We start from the raw sequence: 27,845 nt of genomic DNA, 5'->3' as shown, positions 1-27,845 counted from the left end.
CGTGCGCTCCACGGGGGTGTGGCTAGCTCTCGCCCCTATTTCCAAGCTCTGTGCAGCGTCGCGAGACCTACTCTGTCCCGAACTTCCGGTTCTGATGGGCCTAGTTCTTTGGGCCGGCCATGCGGGGCGGGCTTCTGTGGGGCGCTGCCCGTGTTCTGTGGGCTGGCCGAGCTGTGGGCGCAGCCCGCCGGCCCCTAAGCTGCAGTAGCCCGCCGCTGGAGGAGCTGTTCGCCCGCGGCGGGCTTTTACGGACCTTCCTCGAGCGCCAGGCAGGGTCAGAAGCCCAGTTACGAGTCAAGGGGCCAGAGTTGGTAGCGGTCACCAAACTCCTGAGCGAGAAGGAGCGGGAGCTGCGGGAGACCGAGCACTTGCTGCACGGTAAGGGCCGCGCCAGGGGAGCGGCGTCTGAGCGGATTGTTTTTCCTCCTTTGCCCTTTCCATTAAGCCACTGGCCAGGTGTCCACACTACTGAGTTTGAAGCTCTTAACTAATTTGCAGCCTCTTTTTTTTGTTTTGCATGTCAGGTCAAGACATACTTACACGTGTTCTTTTCTCATTCTTCCTTTTTGGCGCTCTTGTGCTCCCTTGCCACAGTGCTCCGCCCCACTTTATTTCTTTGTTGCCTATCCTCTGGCAGGAGCAAGGACAAACAAGGCACTCTACCCAGTGATGGGCTCCAGACCAGTGTAAAGAGGTGCGACTTAGGATTCGATCTTAAATCTAGGAATGTGCATTTTCTACAGTTTCTCAAGTGACTTTCATGCATTCGAATCTGGAATGGGCTGAACTTTCTGCACTGCTACCAGCTCCCAGGGATGCCAAGGTGCTGGTCCATGGGCCACACTTTGGGTGGCAAGGTTCCAGAGAGGGCTGCAGTTTATTGAGGGACACAGAATTAATTATACAGTTGATAAATGAGAACAGATATATAGAGATGAAAAAAGACCCAAGTAAAGAATTTGTTGGTGTTTTAGAGGTGTAAGAGCCTAACCATTATTAATAGTTTATTGATCCCTTATCATGCTTGAAGCTTTACTAAGCTTTCTTTATGGGTTAATTCAACCAGTTCACACAAGCTATGAGGTAGGTACTATGAACCCCATGTGACAGAAGAGGAACCTGAGTCATAAAGGTAAAAAGCAGCACAGATTATATATGGAGCCTCCACTCCATAAGATCCACTCCAAATCTCACTCTTTTAACCACTGTTCTCTTAATCTAGGAAGAGAGATAAGGGGAATGGCAGTTTGGAACCCTTTTGTAAGGAAAATCAAATATTAATCTAAGATAAGAGGTTGATTTATCCTGTTGGCAGAAGGGAGCCAACAGAAGTTTTTTTATTAGGATGCAAATGATAGAGTTGTAGGAAACCTGAAGTGTGGCAATTTAAAAGTCACCCTGGAATGGGATTGAAGATGCCATGAAAAGGGGGGCTAATGGAGTAGTGTGAGAGTTAAGAAGAGTCTAAGTGACTTAAGAGAAAAACAACATGTGATTTTTTTTTTTAAAAGAATTAATTAATAAATGGTATTGAGAAAAAATATCTTGGGGAAAAATTAGATTCATAACTTAAGCCAATCTTAAAATCCAAGTGGATTTTAGGAGTATTTTAAAAATCAAACTTAGAGATGTTAACAGACTGTTAGAAATTGTTGCTAAAAGAAATTGTCATTCAGGAAGTCTTGAGATATTATTATGTGGCAGACACTACTAATTACCAAAAAAATATGGAACAACCTTTTAGGTGCTTACAGCTTAATGAGGAAGAGAGATGTTTAAGAAGATAAGTAAAAACAAGTGGGTGAATGTTTTAATTTCTATATTAAAAAGCAGAGTGTAATAAAAGGAAAAGTTGGCTTTTAAATGGATCTTGAAGGATAAGCAAGGAGTTGTAAGGTGGATCAAGAGAACAGAATTAAAGGCAAAAGTGATCAGTAAGAATAAAGATACTAAATTGGGAAATAGAATAGGTGTTGTGATAGTATAAGAAAAACCTGAAGCCAGAAAGACAATTAAGAACCTTGCTTGACAAAAAAAATACAAATTTTTTTTTTTTAGACTATAAAAAGTTAGTATATGAGAAGTGACATCTTTCTAAAGAAAAGTCATTGTTGGCACCATTGTTGAGGATGAATTGGAATATTCTCCAGAAATTAGAGTGTTAACAGAAGAGAAATAATAAATCTGGCATTGTATCTCCAGCAGTTTGGATGGGAAAAGAGGTGATGACAATAAGCAATTACTTTAATGGTTGGAGCAAGATACCCCTCTAGAATGGGGAAACTATAGTTGGTGTCCTATAAATATTTTAATGTATGATATTGAAAGACAAAACAATTAGTATATTACCATTCCCTATGAATAATTCCTCAGTCTAAACCCTCTAGAACTTCTCTGTCCAGTGTAGTAGTCAGAAGCCACAAGTGGCTATTGAGTGTGTAATGTGACTAATTTGAATTGAGATATGCTGTAGGTACAGAATCTCAGTAACTTTGGAAGCTGAGGCAGTAGAATCATAAATTCATAGTCAGCCTCAGCAACTAAGTGAAGCCCTAAGCAACCAGACCCTGCCTCAAAATAAAAAATAAAAAGGGTTGGGGATATGGCCCGGTGGTAAGCCATATCCTGGGTTCAATCCTCACTAAAGAAAAAATTTTTCACATTTTTATACTAGTAACACATTGAAATTATAATATCTTGAATATACTGGTTTAAATAAAATGTAGTCTTAAAATTAAACTACTTCTAGACTCTAGCTCCAATCTCCTTAGCCTTGCAGAACCGAACATTTCAGAACTGGAAAGGCCTCATAGAGTCATGCAGTTCAGAACTTTCATTTTACTGATGTCACCCAAGACTCCAGAAGTTGGGTCTGTTGCTCCAAGAGCAACTTAGGGGTTGAGTTTTAGCTAGAATTCATTTTTCTTTTCCTTAACTGCACATATTATCCATTTCACCTAGTTTCTTCCATACCATATCCTGTCCAGTGTAATTTTCTTCTTTTCCACCAGTGCGTCCTGTACTTATCTCCATTTTGCTGATATCATAAGCTCTCCTTCAGCTAATTCTTTCCTTTTGCACAACTCAAAAATAAACTATGACTGGGGATATAGCTCAGTTGGTAGAGTGCTTTCCTTGCTTGCACAAGGCCCTGGGTTCAATCTCCAGCGCCACAAAAACTGACTGAAAAATAACTCTTTAAAGGTACTGCTATTTAAATATTTAATCACATAGTGCTTTCAGTTATTATTATGGATTATTTTTTTCTCCTCTAGAAAAGTATAAAGAGAAAAAATGATCTATATTCCTGCCTTAAGGGTACATCTTATATTCCTATTATCACCAGAACCCCAGAAAGGTTGGTTCTTAACAGATAAGCACACAGATACTCTGTGAACAGAGTTTGATCTTTCACAGAAAGAACAATTGGTAATAGCTAAAAAAGGGTCCCATTTTCTCCTTTTGTAGGCTGTCTATTATCTATAGAATAAATGAGGGAGTATATTATGTACGTCAAAAATAAAAATTCAAAGATGAAACAAGGGTAAATCCAGAGAGACAGGAGCATTTCACAATAAAGGTTAAGTAGGGTACTTAATTATACTAAGGAAATATTTACTAAGACAATAACTTTCTACTTTTTGATTCAGTTTTGGTTTAAGTTCCCCCTCTGGTTTTTTGATCTTGCTAGATGTATTCATTTGTTATTGTTTAGCCTTAGTTGAAAAACTAAAGGTTTGTTTTTTAATAGTTAGATTCATTTATACTTAACCATCAGGGGAAAAAAAGTTTCTCTTCTCACAGCTACTTGCTTACGAAAACTAATGTAGAAATGCTGCTTTTAATGTAATTATTAAAATGACAAGATAGACATTTTATTTTTCCCTTCAGCTATACTAGCAATAAACCTGTTACCCCGGAGACTTGTTAGCAGTTTAATAGTAAGTTAAGAAAAACTCAATTGCTGCTTTTTTTTTTCCTTAGATGAGAATGAAGATTTAAGGAAACTTGCAGAGAATGAAATAATTTTGTGTCAAAAAGAAATAACTCAGTTGAAACATCAGGTACAGTATTGGTATAAAGAACAAATCATGTCATTACTTCCTATGTATTTTATTAGAAGTTTATAATAAAATCAACAAGTAAGTAACTAGATTTTTACTATTCAGAATAAGCTTTTTAACTTAAGTTTTTCCAGTCTTATTGAGGAGTAATTGACAAAAATTTTATCTACTGAAGGTATTCAATGCATACATTATGAAATGGTTACCACTATCAACAAACTGGTCTTTAAAGTGGAAAAAATATATTTAGTGTGGTCCTATTTTTATACCAAAAGGATTGTAGAGCTCTCACAAAAACACAAATGTCTCATTAATAGCACTTTCTGGAAAAGCAATAAAATATCTCCCCTCTTGTTATTTTAAGGGATCAGAATGGACAGTGGGTAGAAGAGGTTATAAAGAGATGACAGACTGTGGGCACCTCAGGGGCAAGAATGTGTCTTTGTGTCTCTAGTACTATTAGAGTGCTAGTCCTAGAATTCCAAAATGACAAGTTTTCTCTATTAAGTTTAAAAAACACAGATGTGATTTGAATCCTTTTATTTTTTTCCCCCTTTGAGGCTGTAATTTTCAAAAGACTAGTGCTTCTTTTGCATATGTACTGCTCACAAGGAGTTACCTACTTTTTAATAATTGAACAGGGAAGTGTTATAAAGCATATAAGATCTCCAAGGAAAAATAAAATCAAGCCAGTAAGTTTAAGATGAATTTTAAAACATTTATTATATTAATAACATTGGTACTCCATGGAAGTACCAATTTAATTATATGGTTTTAATTGGCAAAATGGTTGAATAGTACTCAGCAATGTTAAATTATTTGCTTAGAGAAATTTTAGGTTAACTATCTTAAAGTCCTCTATCTGATCATTTAGCTTTTTTTCTTGTTATTAAGTTTCAAATAATTCTTAATTATAGGAGGGGTAATATTTTATGTTTACAGATTATCTGTCTTTTGGTTCCCTCAGAAGAAACTGATGAAAGTGATTTGATCCTGGAGGTAACTGCAGGAGTTGGGGGTCAGGAGGCCATGTTGTTTACTTCTGAGATGTTTGATATGTATCAGCAATACGCTGCATTTAAAAGATGGAATTTTGAAACCCTGGAATACTTTCCAAGTGAAATAGGTAAGTAAATTGTTTAATTTATTTTGGCACAGTATAGTAGTATATTACTTATCTACATGGGACCTAGAAAAAGGGTTGGCAAGACCATGACTGGGCTTCAGAACTTACTTGTAAGTAAGTCTTAAGCTGTTTGATGCTCATCATTGATTACAAGCATAGCAATTTTGAACAGCTTATACAGTCTAATGGATATTCATTCAGTACTTAATGCTGAATGATTAATGGTCTCTAAAAATGGACTTTACATGTTTCATTGATGTCAGGTAGCACCGTAAATGCTTTATGTTTAATCATCATAAGCAATAAAGATTAAATGTCAAAGTAGGCTTGCCAAAATGAGTATATTTGCAATCTCTGTTTATGTTTTGTGATTCTTTTAAATATATTTCAGGATAGTAGATATAATAGTTACTTATAAATGTCAGGAATAATAAAAAGAACCTATCTTCCCTATATTTTCAAGGTGGCCTTAGACATGCATCTGCCAGCATTGGCGGTTCAGAAGCCTATAAACACATGAAATTTGAAGGGGGGGTGCATAGAGTACAGCGAGTACCAAAGACAGAGAAGCAAGGCCGCATCCATACTAGCACCATGACAGTGGCAATATTACCCCAGCCCACTGAGGTAAGGTTAGTAATCCCCCCTTTTCTAGCATAGTGCCCCTTGTCCTCCACTCCCCAGTAACACTCAAAATTTTACTGAATTGAGTATTTCTTTCTCTTAGTATTTGGCCTTCCTCACATATTTTGAGTTAATTCTAAGAATCAATTATCTTAGTTCAAAATGTAGTTTTACAAAAGATGGTAAGAACTAAATATTTATAAATGATCCAGTCTTGCTTTATCAAGTTACTTTTCTCCACCACTAAAATAGACATTGTGAGACCATCTCTCTAGGTAAAATAATACTAACCTACTTAAATACGGTTGGGTAGCCTTAATAATGACTTTGCTTTTTGTGACTGGATCCCCAGATATTATTAGAGCAAGGATAATTAGTTAATACTTCATAGCCCAATCACATTAACATTGTTATGATGGTTCCTAGTGAGTATTATTTATTCTTAAAAAAGTAATTCTCAATCTAGTTTTGTATTTGTTTTTTAATTTCTCTTCTCCCAAAAAGTGATTGGTTTTCAGCATTTTTCAAAATGAAATATACATGGTTTGAGAAAGAAATTTAATGGAGGGTTTCTGTTATTAATTTTGAGAGAAAAAGTGCTGTTTGACTCTATGTAATAGGGTTAATAGAGTTTCTTTAGTTCTGATGTTTGTGTGAAGCATAGATGAGGAATAGTTAAGGGAGAAAGTAAAGTAGAATAAGTAGCAGGAATCAAACCTAGGTACTAGTCACTTCTGGTTTAACGTTTTGGAGATGGTAGGCACTTTCAGGAAATGATGGGATACTGAGGTCCCTATTACCATCTGACGCTTCTAGCAACTAAGAATTATGTAGGGAGACATGGAGGGCTTAGGGAATGGTAATATTCTTATTGCCAAGATTGTGGACATGTCATAACGCAGTTCATAGCTTATGGAAACTTTTAAACATAGCGCTTTTTATAATGACTCCTAAGACAAAGTGTTGTCCTGATGTCAGATCACAGTGTATCCACTGAGTCTAGACTCTTAGCATCTTGGCTTTTGCTGTTTCTACTTGTCTTACCTTTGCCTTTAGATGTGTTTGAAACAAACCCTGCACTCAAGCTACCAATTTTTCCCCCTGTGCTAGTCTTTTTGAACTCAGAAATAGTCTACAAATCTCATTTTAGCTTAACACATTTCTAATAATAGCTGTTTTGTTGTTCATGTGGTAAAAAGGGAGTATTTGCAGAGAAGCTAAGTCTAGTTTTTGAGGATTAGAAAGGATTTGTTTTTGTTCTGTATTATACTTAGATTCCCTACTCTTCTTTAAAAAAAAAAAAAGGAAAAAAAGGTCTAAAAATAGCATCATTCCAACTATTGTCTATTCTTAAAATTTTAAAGTCTCAACATGAATAATATACATGACATGTATTTATTAAACAGTTCATCCTTATCTACATAGTTGATAAATGTAAGTTTTTAAAATCTTTTTAAACTTCTCTTTCTATGTATAGATTAATCTGGTGATTAATCCTAAAGATTTGAGAATCGATACTAAGCGAGCTAGTGGAGCTGGGGGTCAGCATGTAAATACCACGGACAGTGCTGTCAGGATTGTTCATCTTCCAACAGGTATGTACTTATTTTTTTAACATAAAACTAAAGAGTCGCTTTCTGAAGGACTTGACTCATTTTCCACTGCAACAGACCCTTTAGTCACCCAAGGACTATATATTTATTAAAGACAGTTATCGATTACTTGATTTAGAATCTGCACACGATACTCTGCAGGATAATCTCAAAGCCAGGAAAAGAGGGAGTTCTGAACCCAGGGAATTTCCATGTTAATGACTATGAAGAGAAAGTACAATCTTTCTAAATGGCCTTCTGAAAATTATATTTAATATTCTTAGTTGTTTAAGAAAAATGATCACAGTGAAGTAATTGTCACTGGTTATATATCTGAAAATGCTCTAAATCACTACTTCTTGTCTCTTTTGGGGAGAGGGCAACATGGACTCCTTTAAGAAAATGAAGCACTTGATGTCCTACCCAGAAACATACCTATATACATGCAAAGTTTTGCATATAATTTCAGGGTCATCTTCCCGTTGAGTTCATTCACACACCTATTAGGCAAAGGGACTGAATCTAAATCTTTAAGTCTCCACTATACACCAGGTAGAACTAAGTGTGCTTTACCAGCCTTAATATAGTGATTTACATGTTATAAAGAGTATTTGGAATTAGCAAACTTCTGCTATCTAGAAAGAATATAAGAACCTCTGTAACTGATCTCAAATAGGCTTATGTCCCATTAACAAGAAGTGGTTGATGGGAGTGCTAGATTGATGTTTTTATTCTTTTAAATATGGGAATATCCTCATGTTAAACTTCAAGGTCAAATTTTATGTAATATAGAATATAATAACAGTAATGAGAATAAAGAAAATCCTCAAAAAACATTAATAGTTTTTTTAACTTTTTTCTATAATTGTTATTCAAAAACTTATTGTAGTTAGCTGAGACTAGGAAAATAATCGAATGGTTTGTGTTTATTGTTTAATTATATATGTCTTCAGTATGCAAATGCATTTTGCTATAGTTCAGACTTAAATTTCACTTTTGATAAACTTTAAAAAGCTATTTAAGTTTAAAGTCTCCTTTTTATATGAGGGTCCTGTTTTTCTCCCCTGAAAAGATAGAAAAAGAATGAGAAGGAAAAGGAGTATTCCTTCATATTAAGTAAAGAAGATTTTTCTATTAAAACTCTAATTCTCATAAAACTATTCAGGTGTTGTTTCTGAATGCCAACAAGAGAGGTCTCAACTGAAAAATAGAGAGATGGCCATGAAAAAGTTGCGTGCAAAGCTGTACAATATGCATCTAGAGGAAGAAACAAGTAAAAGATACAGTGCTAGGAAGATCCAGGTAAAATTGAATTTAAAAAAAAAAAAAATGTTTCCACAGGATAGAAAATGTTCTTAAATAACTGAGTTTTTTATGTCCAAACTCTTTTCATGTATTGTCAAAGGCAGAAAAACAACTCAAGTAGGTTGACTGAGGTATATACCTGTATTACAGTAATTTTGCTCCCCTGCCTTCTATATTCAAAGGCATTCTCAGATTTTGTCAGTTACTGAAAAAAAGATATTGAGTCCCATTCCCTTAATTTTTAACCCTTGGAAGGCAAGTATGGTGGCATACACCTTTAATCCCCTGGGGAGACTGAGGTAGGAGGATCACAAGTTCAAGGTTAGTCTCAGCAATTTAGCAAGGCCCTGAGCAACTTAGTGGAACCATGTCTCAAAATAAAAGATTAAAGGGGCTAAAGATTCGGCCAGTGGTAAAGGAACCCTGTGTTCAATCCCTAGTATCAAGGAAAACAAATTTTTATAACTCTTGCAAACTGAACTGAACTTTTTTCCTTTAATATTTTAATTTTGTAACTTACACAGCCCTTTTAAGACCTCCTCAGTACGGGGCATTCATCATCTTATCAACACTCAAGATGGCTACATTAATTCACAGAGATTATGTATACAATATCACTATGCAGTAGATACCATTTGTCTTATTTTTATGTGGTAAATTTAATCTATATCCTGAACTCATAGAGCATTGAAGTGGTGGAGACAGAATTCAAGTATTAATCTTTATGATTTTAAAGCCCACATTCTTTTTTTATCACATCCCATGTCATTTAGAGATTTAACACGTTAAAACTTGAAGATGTCTTGTTTTGTGATTCAATTGTAAATCAAGAATTTAGTGAGAGTAAGTTAAGTTTGTAGGTCCAAGTTTTCCTGATCTAATTGTATCTCATATCTTTCTTTATACATGTATAGGTTGGAACTAAAGGAAGATCAGAGAAAATAAGAACATACAATTTTCCACAGAACCGGGTCACAGATCACAGAATAAACAAATCACTGCATGGTCTTGAGACTTTTATGCAAGGAGATTATCTACTGGATGAACTTATACAGTCCCTGAAGGACTATGCTGATTATGAATATTTACTAGAAATTATTTCCAAAAAAGCTTAGGTTGGTTTGTTATTAAAGTATTTCATATGCTCAGGAAAATACTATAGCACATCAATTGTGTATACTCATGAGTATTCTCTTAAAAAAAAAAGTTTTTACAGTGGTAAGCAATATACATATTCGTAATGCATAATTAATATAGATCTCAGTGCATTAGTAAAACATGATTGCTGCAAATCTTGCGGTCTTCTGTACAAGAAACAGATGAACTCATTTGTTTCTGTAAGATCCTTAAAATTAAATATTTTAATATTTAATCGAAAAATTTCTTTAACTTAAAATATAAAATAGAAATATGACTGTAGATACCATAGTAGTCAGAAGTCCTGTCATTAATTGAATTGGTAATAGAATTAACAAGTGAGAATAAAAGAACACTTAGGGTACTCTCTTTCAGTGTACTAAGACCGAGAGTACACAATGTAAGACCACCCTTGCAAGGGTCTTTACTTCCCCATGATGGAGTGGGGCCTATTAGAGGGTGTGGGTATATCCCAATCAATGATGGAAAGGTTCCTGGTTTGCCCAGGGCCAGAGCTGGTATGTAGCTGGTGCATTAGGCCTTGGCATTGCACCTCAAACTCTGAAGGACTGGTAAACAAGAAGGTTTCTGCCAAAGTATGAACAAAACTGGATGGTAAGCCTTAGTGCATTTCCATATCTAGGGTCTTCCAGAGAGGCAGAACCAATAAGATAGATAGATATATATATGGAAAGATAAGATTGACACACATGATTACTACATGAAAAGTCCAAAATGTGCAGCACGAGGGAGCTGGCTGGAGACCTAGGAGAGTGAGTGGTGCAGTTCCATTCCTAGGTAGTTGACTAGAAAACTCTTGCTTAGGGGAGGCTGGTCTTTTTATTCTATTCAGACTTTCAGTTGATGGGATGAAACCCATTGACATGGAAGGAATCTGCTTTGTTCAAAATTCTCTGATGGAAATGTCAATTTTAAAAACTGTCTTAACACATTTGGGATTTTAACAATATATATTTAAAATTGGGCTGGGAATGTAGCTCAGTGGAAGGTGTGCTTCGTATGTGTGAGGCCCTGGGTTCAATTCCTGGCACAGCAAAAAATAAATAAGATTTAAAAATAAAATACATATTGGTGTATTATAAACACATGCAGAATAACTGGCAAATATGATCTGTGAGCTGACATGGGCTCCTACTTCATTCACTATTTATTCCTAATTAATCAAATGGAATTCTGGAAACCCATGAAACTTAGATAAGAGTACAGAACCATCCTAATTCTTAATATTTTAAGATCCCTCAAATTTGTGTATGTTTGCCAAAACACACAATACAACTGTATTAATTAAAAACCATTCATTGTCACTGCTTATGCATGTCACCACCATGCCTACATCACTAATGTTGACCCCTCTGCCTAGAAAACTTACTCCACTTACTAATGCAGATTTAAGATCCAACCTAAAAGGCATCGTGTCCCCTATAAATAATTAACTTCCTTCATCTGTATTCCATAGTACTTTACTGTATGCTATGTGTAGTCTGAATGTGTCCCCCTAAATTCACATATTGGAAATTTAGTTTGCAATGCAACAGTGTTGGGAGGTTTGGCTTTTGGGGAAGTGTTTGGGTCATGAGGGAGGGCATGAATGGATAAAAGCTGTCATAAAAGGTCTTGAAAAAAGGGAGTTGGGCTCTTTTTGCCCTTTTATCTGTCATGTGAGGACACAATACTCAAAGTACCTTCTTAGAAGCATAAGAATCTCTCCGCAGGTGCCGAATCCTTGATCTTTCTTTGATTTCTTAGGTTCCCAAACTGTAGGAAAATTTGTTCTTTATACATTACTTCGTTGTTCTTTATACATTACTTCGTCTGGAATTGTTACAGCAATACAAGACAGTCTAAGATACCACAATATCTGTATGGCAACAGTTACTTCAAAATATTAATTTACTGGTTTATTTGTACTTTTATTAAAGACAAAATTGTGTGCTAAGGAATAGAAAAGGATGAGTCAGCTGGTGCCCAACCTAAGGTGGGTGCACTACTGAGGATTTTTCAGTTTTGGGGTGGGATACTCTGGAGCTTCAGCTCTTAGCCACACAATTATTAGGGCAATGAACACCCAAGATTCTACACTGCTGTAGTGTGGTATTCTGTAGGTAGGTGTATGAAATCCATTTTTAACTTGTTTATGGGGACATGACCCTATTTTAAGGAACATCTGTTTATCTAGACCTTACACTATCTCATTAATGCATAAGATTGTGTTTTCACCATTCTTGTCTCTTTAGGACGTGACATCACAAGCAGTAATACCTGAAGTATTTTTTTCTAGAAATTTGGTGTATTGTTCATAAAGAACCAAAACTGAACTTATTTAAGAGTTTACAGAATGAACTAATCAAAACTCTATTAGGTTGAATGACAGTTTTGAAGCCATAGATAACTTTCAAATGAAAAATCATAATCCTCTATAACTCACCATTAATGGTACCACTTTCCCTCTCTCAAATTTAAAATATAGACCCCTTAGATTCCTCTGCTTCACATTCAATTTACTGCTAAGATCTATGTCCTCTCATCCTCTCCAATTCCATTACCACTGACTCTTGTCCAGAATTAATTCTCTCCTGGTATACTAGTTACCTAATTTCTCCCTGCATCCTCTCTAGATGCTGTATAATGCTGGCTACAAATAACCTCCAGATTAATCTGTCTACAAAACAAGCCTCTGATCTCAACATTCCTTTGCTCAACACTGTAATAGGTCCCCACTGCCAAATAAAACTACAACTATGCATACAATACATCCATGACTGGCATCTAGCATCACTACTACTCCCCATTAGGGAAGTGATTTTACATATCTACCTCCTTTATGCTCTGTCAAATTAAAGACCCTTGCATGTAAGCTTTCCTCCATTTTGTTCCTTATACTGTAGATAGCCACCTCCTCCAATTCTCTCAAGAGATATACCCACAGCAGTGGTTCTCATTCAGAGGAGGCTCAACCCCCATGGAATTTCTGGCAATGTTTTAAGAAAATTACACCTTGGAAAGGTGAATGAGAGATGAGTGATGCTGCTGAACACCCTGCAATGCACAGCATAGACTCCACAATTTAAAAAAAAAAAATTATCTAGCCTAGAATGTTAATAGTGCTGATGTTGAGAAACCCTGTCCAATGGATTACTCCTTTATCCTGGCATAGAATCAACCTGTGTTCTATAAAAATTCCTTACTGTAACTTCAAATGTATTTGATCCACCCAATGTTCTATTATACCCTTATGTTGTGCACCTAATTCCATCCTGCACTTCTTGACCCCTTTATTAAAAAATGTTTAATGTTATAAAGCAAGCCCACATATAATAAGAAACGAGGGTAAGTATACCATGTTTCAATTATTCCCATATACATCACCCTATATGTCTTGGATGCACTAAATCTGCAAAGAGAGTTGATCACCAAGAATAAGGGCAATTCTCTAAGGAGTTCATTTGCACCTAAAAACCCTGCAACTCTGGTGTTGATTTGCATAAAAAAGAGGTCTGTGCTTCTATTGACATTTTCTAACTTTATCCCTAAAGATGAAATTAACAGGTGTCATGAGCTTGTTAAAAGTAACAGTTAAGAATAATCAAAGCTCAAATCAATTAAGTAATAAACTAAAAAGGAGTGGTACAAATTATTCCAACATGTAACTAACTATGCTTGACTATATTACCTTATTAAAGTTATTTTTCTAATAATATGTCAGCCTTCTTTGGGGGGGGATCCTGCTGAACAACACTTGTAAGGGGTGGTTAAGAGCCAAAGGTTATATTCCATGTGCTCAACTAGTTTAATGAGAACCCTTCCCCACTCTCAAATTTCCTACCTCTGCCCATATCTGAAAATAAAGTGAATAAAGACGATTTCTAAAGTCAAACAGGGAAGTAATATAAAAATGTGGTCAACAACCAAGACCCCAGTAAATGTTCCAAAGCATAACAGAAAACAGTAAATGGACTTTCTGAATCTCACTCCTAGTTGTCATGAGTTTGGTCCTTTGAGCCTTTCATCTTACCATGTGAGAACTGTTGTCAGAAATCTTCCCACTCCACAGTTTTAGTTCCCACAAAGTGAGAATTGACTTCAAAGCACAATTACCATAAAATAAAAATAATGCCAACATCTTTAATGAATTAACATTAGTTATTAATGTTAATGTTAGTTGCACAGTACATAAAAGAACTTTATATAGTTTTAATATTCACTCAACAACTCCTATGCTAAAATCCATTGGACAGTTACCCAAAGCAAGAAAAACTCTTAAAAAAGTTTACATGGAAACCTACAACACCCTACAGGATCTAGCTTCTCCCTACCTCTCTGCTCATTATCTTCCTTTTTCCTCCTTGCTCAATGAGTTCTAGCAAGGAAATTTGGTCTTCCCAGCTCATGTAGCTGTCTGCACTGCCAGCTCAACAAGTAGACAATGGTTCAAAGCGTCAGAAACTGTTCTGATCCTCCAAAGTTCTTAAAACCTATGTCTCTCTCCTCCCCATTCTTGATTCATTGTTTTATGTTTTCTTAATGTTTACTAGTATCCTTGTCAATTCCTTTCCCATTTCCTGAAGGACAGGACTCTTTGTCTTTCTAACCCAGTATTTCCAGGACCTACCACCAGAGTCAGGCTAGAATAAGGTGAATGGGACACATGCTTCAGGTACAAAACTTAAGGGGCTAACATATTTTAGCACCCAAGATTAATATTACTGTAATGGAACATTATGAAATGAAGATGCAAAAAAATATGAATTAATTATAAAAATTTTAGGTAAAGATGGATCCAGCCAGCACTTGTATGACTCATCCTAATCTTGGCCCTGCCTCACACAGGAACTGTGTGAACCAATTGCATTTAACACTAACTGAAAGCCAACTGCCAACTCTCCCTTCCTGAGACTACAGGAAATTAAAGGAGGGGAAATAGTAAAAGGCGGGGATTGGGGATTTTTGAAAACATACATCCTGTAGCTTCACTTAAGGAGCCAAAACCTGAGTCCAAGGAATGTACCCTCACCACTTAGGCGCATGCTCAAATAATACCAGGTTCGGCATCAGTAATAATACGGTGCAATATGTCAGCAAAGATTTAACAATTACTACATCCACTCCTGTCATCGCTAGGAAAAACATTCACCCAGCCAGAGGTCTTCAGTTCAAGAAAGTTGGGATTTTATTTCTTTGAACAGCACTAATGTCTCTTGCACTTAGCCCACGGAGGAAAGAAAAATCAGGAAGGCATACATACAAATTCAGTACACTTAACGTCGGGGGGTAGAGAATCAATGGTGGTTGAACAACTACAGCCGAAAATACACCTAAACGCAATAGCAAGGATTCACGTTCCGCCACGCCGGAAGGCGTAAACAGTAGGCTCCATTCTCCCGCCACAGGGCGACTAGCTTCAGGGGCCCCGCCTCTATACAAGGTCGCGCACCTACGTACCGCTACCTGCTCCGCGCCCGCCGCGCCCCGCCCGCTCTGGAGGGAACCGCGGGGCACTACAGTGCGCAAGCGCCAACCCGCCAACTCTCTGGCCTCCCGCCAAAAGCGCCTGCGCAGAGGCCTTAGACGAGGGGAGGGGCAAAATTAGGAGGGAGAGGCGAGCGCGCCTAAATCCTAGAGAGGCGGGCTCCGTAGGGCTTGGGGGAGGGTTCGTCTTCCGGAAAGCCTGGATTCCTGGACGACCACAGTCGCCGCTCACCGGATTCCCGCTTGTGAGACGATCGAAGAAAGTTGGATATCGTTTGTTCCCGTCAGAGATCTTCGGAGAAGCCAGAGCTGTCTTCTGGCTAATAATGGGGCTTGAAGGAGGGCCGTTCCCAGGACGGCGGAGTGAACTGCGGAGGGTGTACGCATGCGTGGTAGGCTCTCTCCACGTGCAGCTGGACCGCGGGCTCCCTGTCCTCCTAGGCCCCGCCCAGACTGCAGCATCTTTGGGGACTAGTGGAGCAGGATGGAAGGGGGTTGGGCTTCGCGGCTCGGCCCCGCCTCAGCAGCCTTCAATTGGGCGTGGGCGAGGACGTCCCCTCCCATTGCCTTCCCATTGGCGCGCGCGTGGGAGAGACGCTCCTCATTGGGCCGCGAGGATTTGGGCACCAAATTCAAAGATTTTAAAAGTACCAGCTGGCGCCTTTTAAGAACTACAGCCCTGTGAAGCAGGCACTCGTTTGGCCGCTGGTGTGGCCGAAACCACACCTGAGGCGGACCCCAAGTCCACTGGCATGAGCTGGCGCCCCTGCAGCTGCGTCACACGGCCTTTCTCCTGCTCTTGCAGCTCTTGCTCCTGCAGCTCCAGCGCGCTGACAGCCGCCGGGCGCCCTCGCTGCCCAGACGGTGAGTGAGGGGAACCCGAGTGTAGTAGCGCATTCAGTTAGGGGTGCATGGTGAGGGACGCAGTCTGCTACACCTGACCCTGCATTCTCCCCAGCCTGGTCGCGTGGCCTCTCGCAGGACCCTGGGGCGGGCGACGGTCGCGATGGTTCTCAGATGGGGGGAGAGAGAAGTCTGGGGTTCTGAAAGGGGAGGCCAGATGTGTTGGGAAGCGGTGGCTGACCGCGGGGTCCCGCCGCCCATGCGGAACCTGGGCTGAGCTGCGGGGAGGTGGGGCGGTGGCAGACCAGGTTGCAGCTAATCCCGGGAAGGTCGGCCCGCCCCACCCGCTTGAATGGGCGCCAAAATGCCCCCTCCCCGCCCCCACCCGCGCTGGAGCTGACAGGCTGCGCGCGGGACATCCCAGGGCCGCCAGGTGCGTGCCCCTCTCCCCGCACCTCTCTCCTCGTCCTCTCTTCTGCATCCACGCACACCTCTCAGCCCAAGCCCGCTCCCGGATGCTCCTCCTGGGGCTGGCTGGCGGGCGCGGGAGATCCTGCTCGCGGTGATCTCCCGCCTCCCGAGTCCCGCGCCCGCAGGGGACGGCCCACCCACCCCGCCGGATTTTCAGGGTCTACTCCCCTCTCCCGCCAAATGGAGAAGACCCCCCCCCCCGCCCCAGTCCCACATCGGACCAAGCTCCATTGGGACATCCAGACAAAAACGTCAGTTTTATCCTTTTTTTCTCTTTTTGCTCTGTAACTCAATCTCAAGGCCTAGATTCGAAAGGGAAGGGTTAAAATAAAAGCACTTTTTAATACAAACCTGTGAATTTGTCTAGGGTATTTAGCCAATTTGTGAGAATTGAAGAAGTGATTTTTATTTGGCTGTATTCCTGAACAGCTACATAGTCCTTTATTACAAAATTTAGGTAGATTGGAGGGCACTCCAACGCTTATTTTTATCTTCTTTGTTGCCATCTCTAAAAGAAGTCCTAATGCATTATTTTACCTCACAAATGGCCCCAAATGGAAAAAATAGCAAATCTGTATTCCAGTGTTTGGTAATGTCTCATTCATTAGAAAAGGAATCAAGTAGTAAAAGAAATTAATTTTAACGGGTTCAATAATATATACTTCTAAAATATCCTGATACCTAACTCTGCCTTCGAAAATCTGAACGTTGATGTCTTTATGATGGAATTTTTTTTTCCTCCAGTTTTCTAACTACCTTTCTCTCTTAAAAGTATTTACTGCTTCCAAGGTTTTATTTCCACCTGTTTACAGATTTGAGAAAACTAAATATCACATCCAAATACTTTTGAAAGTAGGCTTTCCTAAAATTTTCTGTTGAGGATTATGGCTGATTTACAGCTTTGGCTATAGGTCTTGGCTCTCAAATTCTTAAGGAATAAGCATGTGTAGCCTTGTGCACATGGTGGTTATCTATAGAGTGTCTAGATTGGGAAGTTAAATGGAAGGTCAAATTTGTAGAGTTTGTCATAATACCACTTGTTTCATGATTGAACTGAGTTGGTTAATAAGAGTTTTTTAAAATGCAGTATTTGAGTATCATTAGTATCTGTTTTAGGGAAAATGAGAATAGTAATGGAAGGACACTGTTCCAGTTAACAAAGGCTGGGCAGATATTTTCATTTGAACTTGGATCTGTTTCCCAAATTTTTGCTTTGGAGGATATTTTACTGCTTTTAAATGTTAATGACATGCAACTTGAGGAGTATAAGGAGTTTAATTTCTTCCTCCCATTTTATAGACGAGGAAACTGACTTTGAGAAAAAGTCATTGCCTTTCCCCAACTCTGTAAATAAGGCTGTACATTGGATGGCTCAAACCTTAATTCCTAGGGTATTGTTATTTCACTTTCCCTGGTCATCAACATCCAGTACATTAGCAACATAATTATGTCTTTATCCTCCTACATAATAGACCTTGAACCTACCCAGTTATTTTCATTTCCACTTCAGTCACCTTAGTCCCCAACTCTGTACTCCTATGGTAAAATACTTTTAACTAACCTCCTAGCCTTCACTTTTACCTTCCTGCACAGCTTTACCACAGCTACCAATGATCTTTTTAAAATGTAAACCAAATTTCTCTCCTTTATTTGGAACAATGCAAAGGTTCAACCTACCCTATGACTGTTCCACTTCTCCAACATTATTTCTGAGTCATTCTCCCCATTTTACTAAGTTGCAGCACTATTATTACTCTTTTTTGAACATTAAAAATTTACGTTTTGCTTGCTTGTGTTTCCTTGCTTCCTTGTGTTTCCCTGAATCTGGAATTTTCCTAACAGATTTCCACAAGGCTTCTAGATTTCAGAATATCACCTTCTCTAAAGGTCATCCCTGATTAATGTCTTCCTCACTCCATACTATCATTAAATATTGTATAAATGAATGAAGAGGCAGAACTGGACTCTTGACCCTATTTGCTAACTTCAAGAGGCTATAGAATCAAGTAATAATCTCTCCCTTTATCTGGATAGTATCAGGTCAATTATGGATACAGATAGTTCCCAAAGAGTTTGGGAACACTTGACTTGGTCTTTGGAAAGTACCTGACTAGTTAAAGGCATGCTCTTAGCCTTTGCAAGCAGTTTACTTCTGCTTCCTTTCCTGTTGACAGTGGTATTTAAATCAACCTACTTTTCAGTATTGTTATGGAGATGAAAAATTCATTACAGTCACTTCATATGTTAAAATTAAATCTACAACCAGTATCCAGATTTTATTTCCTTTCTCAAATAAAAACCACCAAGAGCATCCTGTAGAACCAAAAAATAAGGAATGTTCAAAAAACAAAATGATGTGTCATTTGCAGATATGTCAAATGAAAGTCAGCACCAGCTGAAAGAGCTTGCCATAGTGAAAGCTGGAACAAGTTGAGAAAAAAACTTTAGTAGTATTGGATTATGATTCAAAACCCATGAGTCTATGCTGATATAAATGGTTGAAAAAGGAAAGAAATGGGATAAAATAGATAAAATCTGCAGAGAGATTCCAAAAGATTATGTATTTACATCCCTTTGAAAAATAGAAATTTAGACAAAAAGTACAAAAGTCAGCACTTCTCAGAAGTATAAGCTGTATAGTGATTTTTCTTTTTAAATACTATGATATCAGGAGGTAACCGAAAGGAGAATAACCTGATCAGTTCAGCCTGGTGCTTAAGATAAACATTGGAAGTGATAAGTTACTATATTAATAACTTTTACCTTCTATAGGATGTGATGACAGCATTTTATTTGTGTCTTTTTTTTCCTAAAAACCCACAACCCCAAACCATAACAAAAACATTAAACAAATACCCATTGATGGGCATTCTATAAGGAAAGTCAGAAATTGGCACAAACAAGGGGTGTCTACTGGAACATGACAGTGGATCTTGGATGGGATTCTGGAGCACAAGAAAGCAATAGGTAGAAACTGAAAACAACTAAAATGTGTATTTTACTTAATAATGCATCAATATTTGTTCATTAATTGTGACATGTACACCATGGTAATCTGAGTTAGGTACTGGTGCTGAATGTATAGGGGATTCTGTAGGGTTCAAATGGAAATACAGTGGCTGGCGTGTAAGGCTCTGGGTTCAAGCCCAGCACCAAAGCAAAAAAAGAAAAGTGTTGGCACCATAGTGATAGGTACAGATTCTAATCTTGGTCTTAGCTAAAATATTAGGAAATGCTGACATTTTATGTCCGTCTTCATTGTGTCAGGCACTGTATTGTTTGTTTGAGATTGCATCATAAGCAATAGCAGTTGTGTTAAGGAATTTACAGTAAGCTTACAAATTTAAAATTGATTGAGCTAGGAAGCAGGGTTTGATGTGGTCTAAGAAGACCCCTCAAAAAATAAAATGAAACATGAAGCTTAATGTGAATAATAAACTAGGAGTTAACCAGACAAAGGCAGCCAAAAAGATATTCTGGGCAGAGAAAATATATACCTTGAATGAATATATAACTTCTTGCATCATAAATTCTGGCTTTTTGATCACTTGTAAACAGATTTGTGCCACATTCCCAGGTGAGATAGTGGAAAAAGCAGGGGATTTACAGTCCAGTGTTATGGCTTTCTTATCTCATGATCAGATCTTTTGCAATCTACTTAGCTGAGTTTGACTCTGCTCCATTATCAAAACAGGGTAATGATAACTTTTTTTTTTTTAAGTGAGGACTAATTAGTGGTTTGAGAATATTGGAAATCGCAAACTTTTAAACAAATGTAAAATATTTGAATCATTGCTAGCTGTATTTTAAAGGACTGTCTATTTAAGAAATGGTGTTGAATAAAAGAGGTTCTATAGGACATTTTTCCCAAACCTAGGTCCTAGAAACAGGGAATATACCTTTGAAAAAGGAGTTCCTGGAGGTCAGCTTCATGCCTCTTTGCTTTAGGCACCTAAAGTAAAAATTATGCCTTTGATAGGCTGCTTCTGTTTTTTTATCTTCTCATATAAATTGTGATCCTATGTAAATCAAACTTAATTCTCTAGTTGACAAGAATAGGGGAAAAAGCCTTGATTGGTGTTTTTTACCAATAAAGGAAACCACTTAATTTGTTCTTAGGATTAGGGTTAATTGGGAAGTTAGAATTTACTTATGTACTCTTTTTTAATATTTTTTTTAAGTGGACAAAATACCTTGTATTTTACATTTATGTGGTGCTGAGGATCAAACTCAGTGCCTCAAGCATGCTTAGGTGAGCACTCTACTGAGCTACAACCCCAGCCCTATTTATGTACTCTTAATGTCCCTGAACTCTTAGTTAAAACTTAATTTTTAGGTTTAGTGGGATACTAACGCATAGAACTGTCACTGTCTGCTTTAGGAAGTTAAAGGGAGCCTCCAACTGCAAATTTACTTGATAGAAAGGTATATTTGTGCTTTGGATTGAAAAGTTTTGCTCTCAGTAAAACCAGTTATATTAATATGGACAAATTACCAATATTTAGTACATAAAAACGTAGTTTACTTGGGAATAAAGGAAATGTTGCTATTACCACCTCCCTTGTGCTGTATTTGGTGATAATTGGTTATTGAAGACATTTGTTGTTGCACCTTGTGGTTGGGGGCTGCTACTGATGTCTAAGAGTAAAGGCTGCTAAACAGCCACATTGTCGGGGGAGCACATAAGAGCAAGAATTAAGTGAGTAGAGATAGAGAAACCCTGCTTTATGCTGCCTTCTCCATGTGTCTTAACTAATGTCTTGGGCACTGAGGATTGTGTAAAAGCACTGATTAGATCTTTCACTCTTTTAAGGTTAAGATTGAATCAGTAATTAAGAATTCTAATGAGTAATGTTCAGAAATAGTTACATGATTTGTTGATAGTATTTTTTTTTCTCTTATGCTACTTATAACCAGTATGTTGTCTTAAGTTGTTTAAAGCAATTGCACAGTAATTCACACCTGCTGACCTATTCCCCTCGAGTTATTAAATATGGTTTTATAATGATTGGAGTGTCATGTTTTATTTGTCAAGTCTTAATTCTTACTGGTAGCTGAAGTACTTTGATTCTTTGGTTAATTAGTCATGAAACACCTTTGCTCAGTGATTGAATATAGCAACATTTTTAGCACGTTAAGCCAGATATAGAGAGATGTCCATTTGACTGAGTTTATTCATTACAGTATACAAACACTTTTAAGTATATCTGCACAGTCACCTAGAACCTCAATCAGAATAAAACTTGGAGATGAAAACTGGGAGTTCAGGTATACATTAACGTATGAATGTTCAAAGTCCAGGGTAGAAACACTGATTCTAGAAATGTTTGTGATTACTTTGAGGATGATTTTAACTTTGGGCCCTACTCTTTGTCATATCACATTCCTCATTTGTTACATGAGTTCAGATGTATATGGTTCCTTTTCCCATTGTTTTTTACTTAATCAAACGTAGATTCTAAATAGTCAAATTTTACACATATATAGATTCAAAAGCAATCTGTCCTGAAGTCTTCAAGAATATGTATGTCTATAAGATTTAAATATTTCCACATGTATTGTCATTTCAATTAAACTTGGATAATTTCACAGCTTTATAGGCAAATGCATGTAGGCAATACATAGTTCTAAGAGAATGCAAAGTTATTGAATCTTGCATATTCCAATCTAAATTTTGCAATTAAGAAGTAAATGTGTTCTTTTTGTAGGTTGTAAAGAAGAAGGTTACACTTTTTCTGGCAAAATGAAGTGTGATTTTAATTGTAACCATGTTCATTCTGAATCGAAACTGGTAAAACCAGATGAAAGTGGAAGACAAGGCTCCTACACTCCTGCATATTTAGAAGGTTCTTGTAAAGACTGCATTAAAAACTATGAAAGGTTATCATATATTGGGTCACCAGTTGTGAGCTATAGGACTAAAGAACTTGAACCTAAAAGCAAACCCTTGCATAACAAAGAAAATCAACATGTGCAACAAACACTTAATAGTCCCAATGAAATAGAAGAACTGGACACCAGTAGACTTTGTGAAGACAGTGGGTATTCCTCATTTACTCAGCAAAGTATCCTCAATGAATATGAAGAGAGTAGCTTTTCACTCGAGGAAGATTTCAGAAACAGCCCACAGTCCTGCCTACTACAGACACAAAGCCCAGAATATCCCAACAAAAACTTGCTGCCAGTTCTTCATTTTGAAAAAGTGGTTTGTTCAACATTAAAAAAGAATGCTAAGCGAAATCCTAAAATAGATCGAGAAATGCTGAAGGAAATTATATCCAATGGAAATTTTAGACTCCAGAATATAATTGGCAGGAAAATGGGCCTAGAATGTGTAGATATCCTTGGTGAACTCTTTCGAAGGGGACTCAGACATCTCCTAGCAAATATTTTGACACAGCTCAGTGATATGGACTTAATCAAGTAAGTGTTATTGCTTATTAGATTATATGAGTATAATCTACTATACATTTCTGTTAGATATCTCAGTATCTCAGTTCTATCAGCTGATACAAAGACTGATGTAGTAGTCTGACAATGTTTAATTGAAATAATGACTGTTTGATCACTGGCACTTATTTCACTACTTGTGTGCCACTAAGATGAAAGAAAATCTTATAGAAGTATGTATTTAATGTGATCATTATGAATTTCATGTTCACTGTTAGAAAACTGTGTTTCTATTGTTTGGCATCTTTTGTTTCTTTTAGTTCTGAAATTTGTAATTTATTAGTTATGTCTCTGGAGATAAACTACATATCTACAGTCTACATATCTAATACGCCTATGACTTTTTGCCACGCTTGAAGTATAAAATGTTTTTAGACCAGTTTTATAAAGCACAAAGACTGATCCTTAACCTGGATATACGAGAATTATTTGATGAGGAGCTATTTTAAAAATATAGAAACCTGAGCCCCGTTTTAGACCAGTTAAACCCAAATGACTAGCCCTGGGCATCTGTCCTTAAGTCTCAAATGCCTAAAACCATTCTAATGGATAGTTTTTGAAAAACACTTAAATTAAATTTCATTTTTATACTTAGTGTGTTTCTCTACTATATCCATCTTAGCATATTTTTGGTGCTTTATTTGTTTCTTTTGTGATCATTTATTTTCCAGTATGTCCAAAGTGAGCACAGCCTGGAAGAAGATTCTAGAAGACGATAAGGCAACATTCCAGTTATACAATAAAGCAATGCAAAGAGTTACTGTAAGTCTTTGCAATTGATGTTTTCTTTTTAAAATACACTGCTACTACTCTTACCTTTAGAAATAAAGGAGAAATAGGAAAGAAAAAAAGTAATCCAGAAACCCTTTCCCAAAAGGAAAAATGCTTTGCAAATAATTTTAGCCTTTCCCAGAACTGATTAAGAAACCAAATTCAAAAAATAAAGGGAATTCCACCTCAGTTATTTACTTATTTATTGGGTTCCCTCTAGAAATAGAATGCCCAAACTAATAAGGGAGAAATAACTTAAGTTTTCATGTACTGACCATCTAGCCAATCTTGGAAAGAGATTTAATTTGCAATTCTTAGTTATTAATAGATGGCGATGGCCATGCCATCTACTGGTGATAGGGGCTACCCGGGCATGGTGGCTCACACCTGTAATTCCAAAGACTCAGAGAGGCTGAGGCAGGAAGATAGAGAGTTCAAAAGCCAGCCTCAGCAACTTAGTGAGACACTTAGCAACTCTGTGAGACCCTGTCTCTAAATAAAATATTTTTTAAAAAGGGCTGGGAATGTGGATTACTGGGTTCAATCCTCAGTACCAAAAAAAAAAAAGTAATAATAATAGGGGCTATAGAAATTATACTTTTCTTGCCAGAAAAACAGTAATATCAATATATGGAAGATTCTTACTGTGGAAAGGAAATATGTTTATATTTCTAAAATACTTGGTAACTATAGATGTATCTAAGATTGAGATCAATGCATGATTAAAAGTTTGGGCTTTAGAATTGGACAGGCTTAGGTACAAAAATTTGGTGCTACTACTAAATAAATGACTTTATACAAGTATTGCTTGATTCTCCAGGTGGAATTTCTTTACTGGTATTAATGAAAACTCTAGTATAAAAGACTATAAATCTGTTAAATACTATGGTGACACTTATACCTGGCTCGTGCCATCTACTGGTGATAGGAAGAATGACCATTTGTTCTGTCTTTGACATTGTTTATGTTTAAATCATATATTAAATAAATACCTCATAGACTACACATATAAAGTGATTTCTCAGTTTCTGATTCACTTTCCACCAAGAATTAGGCTTTAAATTCTGAATAGTTATTGTGGCTATGTTGAAGCATGTGCAGCTACATTAGATGTAGGGATAAGTTCCTTTCAGTCCTGTTTGACCTTTCCTATGTGTACAAATCTAAGTGATTGGTTGTTGAATTGATATAGCAAAGGAAATATTATAACTCCTGTTGAAATTTCTTTAATTAGGAAAACAGCATTAAGTGTTCACCACATGCTTCAACCAGAGAATATGTTATGTTCAGAACTGCATTAGCTTCTGTTCAAAAATCTGCAACACATATTCCTCCCCCAAAAAGTGTGCAAACAAAGTTATCCAGTCAACGTGATCCGAAAAGTTCTACTTACAGTCGGCACAATGAATTCTCTGAGGTAATTTTATGTTTAATAAATGAATTACAAACATGGGGCATTTACTTTTTAAAAAAACTTTTAAAGAAATAGAAAATAATTTTTCAAGGTCAAAATATAACTTAGCTCTTAGTAATAACTAATGTATTCTCTTCTAAATTGGAAGAGATATTGATGTTCATTGAAATTTAATTATATCATAATTAGAACAATTAGGGAATTAATAGTTCTTCTGCCCCCTTCATTTCAACTCTCAGAAATGGCTTTAAAAGCCAGGTGCAGTGGCACACACCTGCAGTCTCAACAGCTCAGGAGGCTGAGGCCAGAGGATCATGACTTCAAAGTCAGCCGATGGCTTAAAAAGAACTCAAGGTAAAAGAGCACCCAACTCCTCAGTAGCTAGGAAGGCTTTATAGAAATGGTGGCATTTAAGTTATTCATTGATGTGCAAGTAGCCTTCAGTGTCTATTTAAGACCTAGCCTGAGGTAGAAGGCAATATATCTAAAAGTGGCAGTGGCCACTGAATCCCCTGACAAGTAATGTTGTCACCCATTGAACAATAGTCTCCTTAAGGGAAAGAAGTCTTATGTGTGATGGTGGTGCTTTAAATATGTAAGGGGGAGTAGAGGTACCCTTCTTGTTTTTACTATAACTAAATTACATTCAGTCCTTACTAAAATTTATGGGTTTTGTTCTTTTTTTTTTTAAGGTTGCCAAGACTTTGAAAAAGAACGAAAGCCTCAAAGCTTGTATACGCTGTAAGTCACCTGCAAAATATGATTCCTATTTACAACGTGCAACCTGCAGAAGGGAAGGCTGTGGATTTGATTATTGTACAAGGTGTCTGTGTGATTATCATTCCACCAAAGACTGTGTGAATGGCAAGCTCCTGAAAGCCAATTGTAAAATGGGTCCTCTTCCTGGTACTAAGAAAAGCAAAAAGAATTTACAAAGATTGTGATGTTATTAAATCAATTATAAATGTGCATGAGGGTTAGTTAGAAAATGTTAGGTTTTAATCTTATCCCCCAAAAAAATGGTTGTGATTTTTTTTGCTTTTTATATTGAAATCAATGTATCTGGGATTTTTCCCCCAGTAAATAGAAGACACGCAACTTCTTAAAATATTTTACGACTTAATGTGAAAAAGCTTAAAATTCTCAGTACAAAACAAAATTTAAATATTTTTTTAAAAAGGGAAAACTACATAGTTACTATCTACTAGCATTTGAGACATCTTGTTTCACTAAATTAATACCAATTAAAATATCAATTTCTGGAGTCTTAATTTAAATGTTTGTTTACCTTTCTTAAACCTTTTTTTCAGTGTATATATTTCTCAAGAATGTATCCTTTGTAAAGTCTTCGTGTTTTCCTTATTTCTGAAGTTGGTTTTAATATTTTTGTATATGTGTAAGTATGTCTATTTTTATGTGTCAAAGTAAAAAATAAGTGTATTGTATATACCTATAAATAAATTTTGTTATGAATAAAATTGTTATGAACTTAATAATATCTGCCTTAAATTTTTATGGTTATCTTAATTCTAGAAACGAAAGAGGTTTGGAATTAAGAAAAGGCCCCTAAAATATAAGGATGGAACTCACAGATATCTCAATAGGCTCTCAGAGAAGTTTTAAGGGCTTTGCCCTTCATCTCAGCAGAAGTCAGGTAGCAGTTTTCCCCAGGTGGGGTAAACTCTTCTTTTTTAAGCAGCTTTATTGAAGTAAAATACCTCAGTTTCCATGTGCGTAACAACTATGAGGCTTTCCCCACAAGAACATAACCTTTCCTAAGTTTTCTCTACTGTTCTGCAGTTCCTCCTGTCCCTTCCCAGGCACTCACTGTTCTGTTTTCTTTCACATTAGTTTGCCTTTTCAAGAACTTAATATAAATGGAATTAAAATGTATTGTTTTGTCTGCATGCTTTTGCTGGACATTATTTCAAGATTCATCCAAGTGTGGACGCCAGCAGTCCATTTCTCATTAAGCAGTATGCTGCTGTTGGATATACCAGTTTTATTCACCCTTTGATTGATGTTGGCTTTTCCCCTCATTTTTTGTTTGGTACCAGGGATTAAACCCAGGGGCGTTCAACCACTGAACCACATCCCCAGCTCTTTTTATATTTTTTAATTTAGAGACAGGGTCTCTCTGAGTTGCTTAGGTCCGCGCTCAGTTACTGAGGCTGGCTTTGAACTCACAATCCTCAGCTACCTAAATTGCTGAGATTACAGGCATGCGCGCCACAGAAGCCGGCTTTTGTTTGTTGGTTTTAAATAAGGTTCTGTAAACATTTCTGGAAAAGTATATTAAGTTATTTTCATTTGTCTTGTGTAAATAAGAGCAGAATGGCTAAATTATACGGAAAATGTTACATTTATTTTATTTTTAGAAAAGATTTTGTTTTCCAAGTACCTGTACCATTTTATGTTCTCAAGCAGTATATGAGAATTCCCTTTATTTCACATTTTCATCAACACTTGCTAGTCAGTCATTGTAATTTTAACCATTTTAATGGGTGTGAAGTAGTATTGTTTTAATTTATATCTTCCAAATGACTAATGTTTAGCACCTA

The 27,845-nt window shown here is 37.1% G+C and overlaps 2 protein-coding genes across 5 annotated transcripts; both read left to right on the top strand.

Annotated features, from left to right (window-relative positions):
* On the top strand, window positions 1-11,588 carry MTRF1L (mitochondrial translation release factor 1 like). Of its 4 annotated transcripts, XM_081294913.1 has the most exons (7): window positions 2-378; window positions 3,985-4,064; window positions 5,007-5,190; window positions 5,654-5,817; window positions 7,292-7,409; window positions 8,572-8,708; window positions 9,626-11,419. In XM_081294913.1, the coding sequence occupies exons 1-7, from the start codon at window positions 120-122 to the stop codon at window positions 9,824-9,826; spliced, it is 1,143 nt and encodes a 380-aa protein (XP_081151039.1). In that variant the 5' UTR covers window positions 2-119; the 3' UTR covers window positions 9,827-11,419. The 4 variants fall into 4 exon arrangements, with proteins under 4 accessions (XP_081151041.1, XP_081151039.1, XP_081151042.1 ...); XM_081294914.1 differs by lacking the exon at window positions 2-378 and having other exon boundaries at window positions 5,032-5,190; window positions 9,626-11,588; XM_081294915.1 differs by lacking the exons at window positions 5,654-5,817; window positions 8,572-8,708; window positions 9,626-11,419 and having other exon boundaries at window positions 1-378.
* Window positions 11,589-16,087: 4,499 nt separating this feature from the next.
* FBXO5 (F-box protein 5) lies at window positions 16,088-26,497 on the top strand (the record flags this gene model as incomplete). Its single annotated transcript, XM_081295660.1, has 5 exons — window positions 16,088-16,199; window positions 22,358-23,072; window positions 23,771-23,861; window positions 25,105-25,287; window positions 25,977-26,497. 5 exons carry the CDS (start codon window positions 16,088-16,090, stop codon window positions 26,226-26,228), a joined length of 1,353 nt encoding a protein of 450 aa, XP_081151786.1. The 3' UTR covers window positions 26,229-26,497.
* Between the last annotated feature and the right edge of the window lie 1,348 nt (window positions 26,498-27,845).

This window comes from Spermophilus citellus (assembly GCF_964194105.1).
Source record: "Spermophilus citellus genome assembly, chromosome: 5".
Classification (NCBI taxonomy): Eukaryota; Metazoa; Chordata; class Mammalia; order Rodentia; family Sciuridae; genus Spermophilus; species Spermophilus citellus.
This window is presented reverse-complemented; position numbering and strand designations above follow the sequence as displayed.